The sequence below is a fragment of the Corylus avellana genome, chromosome ca5 (assembly GCF_901000735.1).
Source record: "Corylus avellana chromosome ca5, CavTom2PMs-1.0".
NCBI classification, from domain to species: Eukaryota; Viridiplantae; Streptophyta; class Magnoliopsida; order Fagales; family Betulaceae; genus Corylus; species Corylus avellana.
The window spans coordinates 4,053,703-4,066,526 of record NC_081545.1 but is presented as its reverse complement, the minus strand read 5'-3'; the positions used below and the strand labels follow the sequence as shown (position 1 = coordinate 4,066,526).

Here is a 12,824-nt window from a genome sequence, read left to right as displayed (position 1 = left end):
ATGCACCAACAGTCTTTATATTGATGAACAATTAGGTGTTTCGTAATTACTTGGATTGGTTCATAGTTGTGTTCATTGACCGCGTCATGGTTTACTCAACCAATCATCAAGAACACAGGGACCAATTAATTAGGATTAGGATAAATTTTTGGCTAAAGTATAGCTTTGATCCCTTCAATTTGGATTGATTTGGATCAATTTTTTTTTCTTTAAAATTTAAAAAAGATTCAATTTAATTCTTGAATAATTTGAAAATGAAATATTACAGTCTTTTCAACAATAAGCTCTCAATTAAATTACACACAAACTTAAGGAAAGATATATATATATGGCTCATAAAGACATAGGAAATGCCATCGAGAGAAAGAAAAGGGGAAATCAAGTCACCAATTAATCTTCAATTTTGTTTTATTTTTTTCATCATTTTGAGTTTAGGACCTCAGTTTTTAATTTGATAAATGAATTTTAAGACATGAATTCGAGACCTTTGTTAGATTTTTCGCCCAATGGCATGGGTATAATAAAAATGGAAAAAAAGAAATCAAAAAAATTGTGCAATAGCACTTGTAATCTAATAGAAAAGGATCCCAGAAAATTTAGTTTACTTTGTGGGAGCCTTGCCTAGATAGCTACAAGATATATATAATTTTGGTAAAAAGCTGTTCATCAGGCTATCCGGCCGGCTGTGTTGAAGGCTGCACGTACAAATCAAGATCTTGTTTCAGTTCATGAGAGTGGTTCCTTCTTTTCCTCCCACTTGTTCAACCTTTTGGTAGCTTCTTCCACCTGCAGTTTAATATAAAATTTCATTTCATATAAACAAGAAACAAATGCCCTCGCATATATATATATATATATATATATATAAGAAATGATAATGACACAATTTTTTGTAGGTAGGATATGGTGTTGAGCTTGCTTATAATTATAAAATATTTTTCTCAAATATATAGATTTGACACCAATCAAATCAACATCACAATCTTTTTGGTTGCCTATTGTTGTATGGATTAGGATTGGTCGTAATTCTTTGTTCGGAGTGCAGCTAGATTGCCCAATTGCAATTGTGAGAAGCTTTTGATGGACTCACTCGGTCGAACACTAATTACTAGGATAAGTGGGCTCCATCCGAGTCTCTCAATTAGCAATTTAGACAATAAATGTGAGAGAATTTTTATGGGATTCATCTATCGGAACAGGAACGGACTGTCTGAGACCTGTTTAGTCAACTGAACTTCATAAAAATTCTCTCACATTTATTGTTCGAATTACTAACAATTATGACAGTGAAATTGCTAAAAATCTCTATCATAAAATCATAATAATTTGCAAAACTTTGCACTATGATAGGTTAAACTTTATCAATGAGAGACGGATGTGAAGGGACTATAAATTACCTCTTTATTCCAGTCCGTCCGAAACGTTACCCACATCAAAATGATAGTTTGCGCCACCGTACCCCCAATCATTCCCAGCCATATCCCCTGCAATTAATATACATACATGCACCACATTCATTCTACACCTCATTTTCTCTGCCCTCATCATTAACAACACACCAACTTTTCTTTGTCATTTTTCATTCTGTCAAATATTTAACGAACTGGTTTTTTAGGTTCTCTTTAAACTTTTATATATATATATATATATATATATGAGTAATGCTAGGGACCATCTTTTTATCCTCCTAAAGCTGATGTAGTTTTATCCTCTTAAAGCCGATGTGGCTTTTAAACTCACCATTAAATTTTAGATGAATCATACTTGAGTTTTGATCTAATGGTGATTTTGAAAGCCATATTAACTTTAAGATGATAAAAAAATGGTCCATAGCATTACTTTATATATATAGACAGTTTTCTTCCAAACTCTGTAGAAAAAAAATTTCTCCAAAGTGTGTCTTATATATAGAAATTACATACTTTGAAAATATATAACAGCTAAAAAAAAAAAAAATTGAAGAAAAAACTTTGTCCCTCGAAAATTTTGCTCCAAAGAGCTTTAAATCAAGAAAAAGTTGAAGTACCTTAGCACCAAGTTTGAAGTAAAACCCGAGAAGCAAACCCAAGGGTACTCCAACCGCGTAATAACATGCAATATTTACGTATGCAACAAAAGCTTGCCATCCACACCCAACAGCTACGCCTGCAAAATGCCATTGCATATCACATGTTAGATCTTCTTTCAAAAAGTAATAATAATGATTATTTCTCCTTAAATTGTCTGGAATAGCCATTTTCCAGGAATAGAATAACTCTAAAACAATATCCCAAAAAATCATGGGAGTAGTGGCACCACCTCGGACCATTAGGGTGATCTTGACCACCAAATGGCGGCTCGGACCACCCATGCGCGGTGGTTATTCGGGCAGGGGCCGACTAGAACGAAGGGTTCTATTCCTGTGTTAATTTTTGAAATCTGATTTAAATATTTGTTGATGACAAACAAATGAATAAGAATGATTATTTCGATCATTCCAATTTTTTTTGTATTTTGATAATACTTATTCCTATTATCTAGTAATCATCATTCCAATGTACCTAACATGCCGTTAATGGGTTTAGGCCTACAATTTCAATGAAGAGGAAAATGCCATTTGAATAATTAGTGATAATTAATGCAATACATACCTGATAAGACGGGTTGGACTCCATTGAGGAGGAGGGTGAGGGCCAGAAGTGGGCAGAGATCTGAGACAGCGGCGGCCACAGCTTCACCTTCGGTGAAGGCATAGCTTATGACGTCACGCAAAGCAAGCACAATTAAGGCCGCGATTACAGAGATAATGAAAGAGATGAGTGTCACCACCACCACTGAAAATGCTGCTGACTTTGGATTTCTTGCTCCAAGCTCATTGCTCACTCTCACGCTGCTTGTCATCAACAAACAAATCATACTCTATGACTTATAATATTAACACATAATTAATTGAAGTGGTATATTTTATAATTAATTGTTTATGTATTATAAAAACAATTGAAGTAGGTAGCTAGAAATTGAGTCTTCCTTCCACTCAAATTTATATATCTTGGTTTAAAATGAAATGTTTATAAATAAATATTTTTTTTAAAAAAATCTAATTAATTGTTTAATTACGTTATTTACCCCAAGAAGTTTTATTAATTTTAAGCAAAAAAGAAAGGAGTTTTATTAATTAAATGAATATATATTTTAAAACGTCCTAAAAAACTGATCGAGACATTTAAATTAGAGTATATAGAGGAGATAATATACTGACCTTGCAGCTGCGTTGAACCCAACGGAGATCATGAAAACCCATCCAGATATTGTTGTGCTGCAATATGTAACCCATTAAAAGGTATTAAAAAAAAAAAAAAAAAAAAAAAACTATTGCACCTCGTACAATACTCTAAGCATTGCACGGGATCACAATCCTATATGATAAGTCAAAGATGATGATAAGAAAGAAAGAAACAAAAGAAAGAAGCTAAAATTCTTAAATGAAAGCTACTTGTCTTACCAAATGGATAGAGAATCGAGAGCCAACTCAGGGTTCTCAAGCAAACCAGCCAGAAGAACAAGAATCTGAAAATACCATGTCTCTAGGCACAGCATCACAGCAGATGCCACTGACAACCTGAAGAACTTCGGCAATCCCGAGAAAGCTTGGACAGAGAACCCTCTCCACGTGTACTTACACCTCTCACTTTTCACTATGTACACAAACTGTGCCACTACTATAATCCACCATGAAAAGCTCATCACCAACGATGCCCCCAACAACCCAAGCCCGATCTTGTAAACCGCCACCCAGCTGAGCAAAAGGTGTATCACTAGAGTGGCTGCTGATATATATGCACTAGGACTCACTATGCTTTGAGCTTGTAGAAATTTTTGGATGGGGAAGTTTACTGCATATGCGAAGATTTGAGGGATTAGGCCGTAGACAAAAACCGCGGCAGCGGAAGCGATTTCCGGCGACTGGCCGAGAAATATTAGGATGGGCTTGGAGAAGATGTATATGATGCTTAGGAGGAAGCCGGCTACAGTTAGGATGACGGTTGATCTTTGCAAATATATTCCTAGCATTTCGTACTTTTGTGCTCCATATGCTTGCCCACATAGAGTCTCCACAGCACTCCCCATTCCTAACTATACGTTATAAATTGTTAAATCACGCGAAATATTTAATTGAAATAAAATATAAATAAGAGAGATATAATTTTTATGTACCATGAGGCCGTAGGCAAAGACTTGGATGCCGGTGTTGCCGAGAGAGGCTGCGGCGAGCTCGAGGGTACCGAGGTGGCCGGAAAAGATTTGGGTGGACATGGACATGAGGTAGTTGATCATGTAAACGACAACCGCCGGAGCAGCGAGGAAGAAAAGGAGCTTGAGCTCGATCCATGAAGCGTGTCGGAGACGCAGCAAGAAGGGAAGGGTAGTGTCGGACAATACGCTCTCAAGCTCGCCGCTTGATCGGTGCTTTGTGGTGAATGATTGGGACGACAAAGATGGTGGGTTTGTTTGAAGCAGAGGTTGAAGGATGTTATTTTCTGAAGACCCCATGTCGAGTTGGGGATCGAGGAGAGTTTGGTGCTTAATTGGGGTGGTATATATATATATCTGCAAGTGGCGGCGGAGGAAGAATTTAAAGGAGAGAATGGGTATGTATGGATGCGGCTGCTTGAGAAGCGTGCAATTGCGGTAGAAGTGACAACTTTTGACATGCAAACCTATGAAAGACAACAACTTCAGCAATTTTGTTGTCTAGATAATAAACCATTTAACAGTTTACTCTTACATTTGTTGTCTCATATATATTAATAATTCCAGCAGCAAATTGTTAAGAATTCGAATCCAACAGCTTGATACTTTGTTAGCTAAGGTTGACCGAAAGTCGAAACATAACATTCCTAACAAAAATAAAAATAAAGAAAGAAGAAAAAAATAATTGTTGGGAGTATATTTTTTTTGGGACAGAATTTTTCTTTAAATTGGTTCTAATTTAAACACATATTAAGTGAGTTTGGATTAAATTCTTTCAACAGAATTTGGAAGGAAAAATTATCTATTTTCTTCAATTTGTGGGAAAATCTGATGAGATGGATTGAGTAAAAATAAAAAAAAAAATAAAAAAAAGCCATGAACATGAATGGTAAGATATTTCCATGAAATGAATATTACCCAGGAAATTAATGGAAAGGTGAGGTGTGCAATTAATGTGAAAGCTGCCAAAAAAGAACCCCACAACGTAGTTTTGTTCTGTTGACCAAAAACGAACGGGAGGGAGACTGGAGACATCAATGTTGAAAACGTTATTAATTGATTATTATATCTTCATTTTTGTTACTCAATTAATTAGGGAAAATCATTGGATGTTGAAATTGCGGAGATGCCCCAGACGCAAAGGAGACGACTAGTATATGATTACAGCACACACGTCATATTTTGTTAACATTTTCTTGCAGGGAATTGAAGAGAGATATCAAAGTCCAAAGTTTCTTTCCATATAAAACATAACATATATTGATATAAAATTAAATCATTACAATCTGTTTGGCCAACTCAGCATTCCACAATGTACAATTATGTACTACAAGCCAAATTAAAATTTTCTTTTGCTTTGTTTACGTTTCAATATCTAAGTTCTGTCTTTAAGAGTTAGTTCAATTGGTTGGACCATGCCTAATAAAGTGAAAGTTATTAGTTTGAATTTTTCTCCCTCACTTATGCGAACATGTAAAAAAAAAAAAACCTAACTTCTGAATTAATTTTGTTGTTTTTCTTTCAAATTTTTAAGTTGGAAGAATTTTAGCCCAACCAAAATTTTTCTTCAAATTCGATTAGAAGAATTTCTTCTAAATTAATTTATTAAACTCACGTCAGCCCAATCCTCCGCTCCTCTATGCGCTAAGCCTAAGAAAAAAAAAAAAGGAAAAAAGAAAATCTCATTTAAACAGTAACACTTTCAACTTCAAACCGGGATCGGGTTCAAACCGAGTTAGACATAAACCAGGCTCCACATAGCCTAACATCACATGCATTTTTAATATAATTAACAAAACATGTGACTCTCTGTTGCATTTTTAAAAATTCATGGAATCAATTTAATAAATTAAATTGAAATAATTTCTTTTAACTCAATTCGGAGGAAAATAAATAAAAAAAAAAACCGTACACAATTATGGTTTTGCAACTTATTTTATTTTATTTTATTTTATTTGTAATGATGTATGCACCAATCAAATTTGAACACGTAATTTCATTCATCACCGCACACAAAGTGATAATGCTATTATTAGGCCCGAACCCAGTTGTGACTTTACAACAATTTGACAACCCAGCAAAACAAAAGAAACAAACATAAAGAGTATTAATGATGTCCAAAAACAAAAGAAAAGGCCCAACATCACTTTGTGATCAGTATGTGGTCAGATTTAAAGCCGGGCTCTTGCCATAGCTAGTAAGCCAATTTGGTTCAAGCATATCTTATGGCAAAATTTTCGTCTAGGACGATTTTTTTTTAAATGTTAAAAATGCTTGCCCATAAAAAAATAGTAATAATTACATGCATTTTGAATACGCGCTAACTTAATAAATTGAGATGTAAAAAATTATTCTCCGTATGGAGTAAAACTTTACCCATCTCAAAACCTACACTACAGAAAAATCGGTCTTTAACGACGACTCAAAGTCGTCGATAAAGGCCCACAAGTCGTCGCTAATCAACATCAGCGACGACTATGGTCGTCGCCCCCAGTCGTTGCAAGTAATTCGTCGGTAAAGACTTAATAGCGACAACACATGCAAGGTTGTCATTGTTGGTAGTCAGTAGTGACAACACATGTCGCTAATAACTATCAAAAGTTGTTGCTGAAAATGCTTCTTAAATGCCAATGTCGTCACTGATGACTCATACATCAGCGACGATAAATATCGTTGCTGATGATCATCGTCATCTACATCAAATGCTTTTGTTTTTGGCCAATTAATGTTTAAAATTGTTTGGCATGAATGATCTAAACATAACAATATGTTATAGCTTATCTCAAGAACTCTTTCTAGTTAAATAGGTTAAAAGGTCTGAAATAGAGTTCATTACACATTTTTAAGTGAATAAGTCTTAAAGTAGCATAAGAAAACTACATAATTGTCAAGTTTTTAAGCAGATGCCAAAGAAGGCATATATCAATAACAATGTTTCTTGAGAAATTAAACTTCATATATAGCTAAGCACTAAGCAGCAAAAAGAGGATTACAAAGAAATTAAAGCTTCCCAGATGTAAGAACTGACAACTTGTACGACTCATCAATACCATATTGTAACTGCATGCACGGAAAAGAAGAGCATATATTAGACAAGAAATTTCCCCAAAGAAAATAACCAAAACTAAATGAAGCTATAGAAAGAAAGATGAACTTGGATTATGGAAGCTATAATTTCATGTTCAAATAATATACTTTCATTCAACAAATTAAATTGCTCTGTTCATTCTTCCAAAGTAACTAAGTTATAGAATAAAGTATACTTTGGCAAACACAAAGCTAATACCCCAATAATGAAGGCTCATAAGATCACATGGTTGATATTAATATATGCTATAAGGTGCCAATTCTGGGACCTCAATGTAACATTTTCAGATACCCCGCATGATACAAAAACTAAATCTCTTCCAAAATCAATCCAGAATTATTTCCAAAGAAGAAGATTACCAATCAATGATAACCAACATATATGGTACCTATATAGACCAACTCATAAATGATTACCAAGCAGATTTCCATAACTCCCACAACTCCATAAAAACTCACACAACCATGATTTATCACAAGAAAAATATCATAGCAAAAGCAGCAAAACTTATCATCTACCAAGACTTTTTCCTGAATCTCATATGAAAGAATTATCTTGTGGAAATATTAAGATTGCATCTTGCACACCAAAACCCGAGGATGATCACAAATGCAAACAGACAACAAAATGATTCATATTTCAATGGAATTAATGTCAGGTTGTTAATTAAAACAAAGAACACATGAATGCAAAGATTCCAAAAAAAATATGATATTCCAGAAGGCAAAGAGACATCATGACTAGTTTACACATCCGCTGCATCACATTCCCCTACTATCATATCAACTCATCCCCCGTGCCTCTTCACAACAGATAGCAGGAACAAGATCATACAAATTGACCCAAAAAAAAGGCAAAACACTAGATATGCAAAGCACATCTAAGTCTAACCATCATTTACAAAAAAAAAATAATAAAAAAAATAATAATAAAAAATAAAAAATAAAAAATAAAAATTAGGTAGAGTAGAATCCTTGCACCAACCTCATCATAACAAAATAAGGTGTGAAGTTCCCAAATCATATCTCTTTAAACATTCCCCTCAAAATGAGCAAAATTCATACTTGTGTTCCTATAACATATAGAAAAGAAAACAAATATGTCATCAGTAAAAAAATAGTTGTTCGGTGGTTCAATTAAAAGCATAACAAAACATATCTTATATATATATATATATATATATATATATAACACATTTTGGGTGAATGGCTGATCACTAATCAGTCTAATCTGATTAAAGTTTTTGATTTCCAATACCACTTACCAACATCCTAAAGAAGAATGAGAAAATGAGAATTTGTGATTTAACTAAAATCATAATCACTTGTTCAAGATATTAAATAATCTCTTTCAAGGTAAGGAAGTACCAATAATAGATTAGGGCTCTTTCAAAAAATTTAAAGTTTTGCCTCTTCATTATAAAGAAAATAACAAAGAGAAAGAAGGAAATATAGCATGTGCACTAGCAGGAATAAAAATTAATCTTCTTCATTTATATTTCATTATAAAAAAAACTAATTACATGTGATTGCAATTAGCATAACCCCTCTCTCATTCTCTGTATATAGTATATTTATGAATACAAGTAGTCAAGATTTATGAAGCTGCATGTTTTGATCTGTTTGTAGCCAAAAGAAGCAAGTAATAGTGAATCTGAATATCAAAGAAGCATACTGTTAAGGGTCTATTAATAAAGGTATTTTATGATTAAAATATCTTGGATAATATGTTATCTTTATAGGTAATATTAGAAGTAGAGATTAGAATTTAAATATTAGAGATAAGTATTATCATTAGAGTAGTTTATTTTACTTAGTCTTTTATTTTCACTATGCATTGTTATTGTCTATTTATAGACATCAAACTCATTAATAAATGGATCAGAGAATTAATCCCAAACCTTGTGTTTGAAAAAAGAGTTTTAGGTTTTCTCAAAATCTAAAAGGTCTAGATTCTCTCAAAATCTAAGATTTAGGTTCCCTCAGAATTTAAATTCTATCCCTTTATGTGTTTGTGTTTGCAAAAATCATTCATGTAACCCATATTGAAAAGCAGTAATGAGGGCACAAGCAGGTGAAACATCAAGAAGTGTATCGACCACCTGCAATGTATGAGTGAAAGATTTGAGTGATTACTTAATGGAGAAACGATTAGTAAAGACCTAAAAATTATAAAAGATAAGCTTCTGACTCTACCGGTAGAGTCAGAAGAATTATTGTTAGTATTATTATTTAAAATCATTGATATATTTTACTGCTTTGGAGCTGGAATGTGTTGTTCATGCCGGAAATCGCAAATAAAAAAATGCAAAACAAGTAAGTCTAGAAGGCATGCAAGTTGGTGGACACGTTTTTCTTCTAGCATTTGATTTTCATTTCATAGCTTTAAATGTGTAGTCTTGACATTTGTGTGCTTGGTTTGACTTTTTGTGTTGAGAATTCCCTTTATAAGGGATGTATGGTGTGTACGTTTTTCATCAGCCAAGAGCTGATCCTTCTCTTCAATAATAAAGCAGCGTGTTTCAAATATTTGGTTCATCTTGTTTTAGTTTTTTCTTCTATTCTTTGTATGTGAGAAGTGTGAGCGAAAGGTGTGATAGTGTTTGTAAACTTATTACCCATTTATCTTGGTATTAGTTTGTAATTTATATACCAACAAATTGGTGTCAAAGCTGGAATATTGTTTCTAGTTTTATGATATGGCCTCCAATTTGGTGCAAATCCAAGTTCCGCAATTGCAAAAAAGAAAATTATGAAAAGTACTGTGAAAATTGCACAAATATTTTTACTAATATTATAAGTAAAAATATTAGGTCTTGCTTAAAAGACCCAAAATAACACATAAACAAGGTCCTCCAGATATTTTTTCCCTTTCTTTTTATTATTTCAAGATTGGCAAGAAAGACATTTTTTATAACTTTGCAAAAAAATGAAGAAAAAATTCTTACAATTCATTATTCACAAGATATGTTTCATACTACTGCTGCCCACCTCCCCTTCCCTTTTTGCTTTTTCTTTTTTAAGTTTGTTGGGGGGCAAAGGAGGGTATAAAGCACTTCTCATTTTCAATATGCATATAGAATGAAAAAAATAGTATGAAGTAATTAAATATAAAATTAACAGGAATGAAACTGAATCTAGCACAAGCAAATGACTGGAAATCATTAAAATTCACAAGTTCATTTTGGTGGCTATATCTGAATTGGCGTTGGTACATATTTGGATTTTGGAAGCTACTATTACTGCATCTTTTGTAACAAATGAAAAAAGATATTACAATATAGAACATCAAAAATGTAATATATAGAACATCAAAAATAAGAGCTAACAACTTAGGTTACAAGACTTCCTTTCACAATCTCCAGGAAAAGTGAACCCATGAAGAAGGAAATTAAGCAGCTCCAATGAAACATTTTCTTTATTAGATTATAAGAGGAAGGTTTGCAACTAACTTTTCAGATATAATAATGCCTGGAAAAACACACCCACGTCTGAAAAAAAAAAAGGTGATTTCCAAGATTTTAGTTTCTAACCATAAAACACAAGCACTCCAATGTACATCAAAAAGGACGGCCATAAACCCAAATATCAACTACAACCCTTCCTTTTCTAGACACTTCATCAAACAACCTTTGTGCATGAAAAAAGTAAACTTGGCTTGATTTCATCTTAGACGCATTGCCAAGTGAGTGTTCAACACCAGGCAACAACTATTAAAGAAAGCAACCAACCAACAGGCAACAACTATTAATCAAGGTGATTTTTTTTTTTTCCTTTTCCTTTGCTTTCCTCAGCTTTCTTAGCTGCCAAACAGTAATTTTAAGATTCCTAAATCAATCAAACAATAATATCAAAAAAAATCCCCTAATATGTCATTCAAACAATAATATCAAGAAATCAAACAAAAGCCTAAAAATTAACAAATAATATGCCATTCAAACAATAATGGTTGCAGGAAATCAAACAAAAGCTAAACAAATTTGAGAAATTAAAATGGGTTTCTTTTCACTCCTATATCAAATTTCTCAAACATCAAATTTGAGAAATTTGAGTATATACCTGCAGTATAGTATTGGAGAGGGAGAGAGTGTCGGAGAGTCACCTGGGTTTGACGCCGCCGGAGTGACAAAGGCCGCCGGGAGGGAGACAACGCCGGCCAACGTAGAAGAGAGGAAACGAGCGGGGGAGAGAGGAGGCATGGCGTACTTGCGCGTGGGAGGAGCTAGAAGCAGAAATGCAGCAACGCCGCACCAGAGAGTGAGAAACGCCGGAGGAGAACCAAACGGCCGGAGGAGGAAGAGAGAAAAATCACTGTTTGGGAGGGGATATATGATGCTGGCGCACTGGACTGGAGGGAAAGAAAAGGAAGAAGAAAAGGAAGAAGAAAAAGAAGAGGGAAAAAAGAAGAGAAATTGGGGGAAAAGTCGAAGAAGCAGTGTACTGATGGTTGAAAAATTTTAAGCAACTTAGTAACGTGCCACACGTGGCACGTTACTAAGTTGCTTAAAATTTTTATATTTTGAATTTATATATATATATATTGTCCAAAAATGTATATTGTGTCCAAAAATATATATATATTGTGTCGGAAAAACTTCTTCCATCTGGATGTATAAAATTATCATACACAGAGACCAAAACTATATTGTTTCAACTTGAGGGAACGAACTTAAATAAATACATGATCACATAGAAATATATAATTTGTCTTTTACATATTATAAGAAGAATTTTAAAACTTTTGGGGCCCTCCAATGGTATATGTGAGTCCGCCCATGGTCATATAATTATGCTAACCCATTACTCGCTGAAATAGGTTACCAATTTTTAAATAATGTTTTTCTTGATTTTATGTATTTTTCCTTACATTTTTTATAGGGGTATTTTTATCATTTTAGTTCAAAGAGGGTTACCTTGCAAACTTTTTTTGTAGTTTGAGTAGATATTAATGTAATATTTAATTTGAGAGATATTAAAAAGTGAGTATTAGCTAGTTTCAAGATTTGTTTTTTTTCTTTCAAATTTTTAAATAAATTGACAACATGCATATACTAAAATGATTTATTTAGTTTTCATAATAATTTTGTTACATTTTATAATAACATATACTAAAGTAGCTACGAAGAGATCCAATTGTTGCTCATGTACAAATTAAATTATTCATATATTACTACACTAGTATATAGATAAAGCTTTCCATTTGATATATTTATCATATTGTAATGATAATTAAACTATTTAATTGTGATTTTTAGAAATAATAATCTAGACTATATATACAGAGTTGCTAGTATTTTTTTAAATACATATATATATTTTTAAAATAACAAATATGTAACCAAATAATATTAATGGTATTAATTAATTTGACAAAAAATTAGTAACGTGCCAGTGTGACACGTTACTAATTAGTAACGTGTCAAACTGGCACGTTACAAATTTGTAACGTGTCATTTTGGCACGTTACTAATTTGTAACGTGTCAAACTAACACGTTACAAATTTGTA

The 12,824-nt window shown here is 33.1% G+C and overlaps 2 protein-coding genes across 2 annotated transcripts in view; both read right to left on the bottom strand.

The window, feature by feature from the left end:
* Positions 1-539: 539 nt before the first annotated feature.
* Positions 540-4,655, bottom strand: LOC132181373 (protein DETOXIFICATION 40-like). The gene is made up of 7 exons (XM_059594566.1): positions 4,195-4,655; positions 3,482-4,113; positions 3,239-3,295; positions 2,631-2,869; positions 2,027-2,145; positions 1,398-1,484; positions 540-786 (listed from the first exon to the last, which is right to left on the bottom strand). Exons 1-7 carry the CDS (start codon positions 4,528-4,530, stop codon positions 727-729), a joined length of 1,530 nt encoding a protein of 509 aa, XP_059450549.1. The 5' UTR covers positions 4,531-4,655; the 3' UTR covers positions 540-726.
* Positions 4,656-9,344: 4,689 nt separating this feature from the next.
* Positions 9,345-12,824, bottom strand: part of LOC132181574 (protein DETOXIFICATION 40-like) — a 4,555-nt gene continuing 1,075 nt past the window's right edge. Inside the window, exon 3 of the mRNA XM_059594823.1 lies at positions 9,345-9,419. Within this exon, the coding sequence (XP_059450806.1) occupies positions 9,345-9,419 (75 nt within the window). The remainder of the gene's footprint in view (positions 9,420-12,824) is intronic.

Excerpts from the sequence above, each read along its gene's own strand:
- LOC132181373 (XM_059594566.1), bottom strand. The coding sequence starts at position 4,530 with ATGGGGTCTTCAGAAAATAACATCCTTCAACCTCTGCTTCAAACAAAC. Across the intron at positions 4,114-4,194 it reads TCTTTGCCTACGGCCTCATG|TTAGGAATGGGGAGTGCTGT; the intron begins GTACATAAAAAT and ends TATAACGTATAG. Across the intron at positions 1,485-2,026 it reads ACTTCAAACTTGGTGCTAAG|GGGATATGGCTGGGAATGAT; the intron begins GTACTTCAACTT and ends TATTAATTGCAG.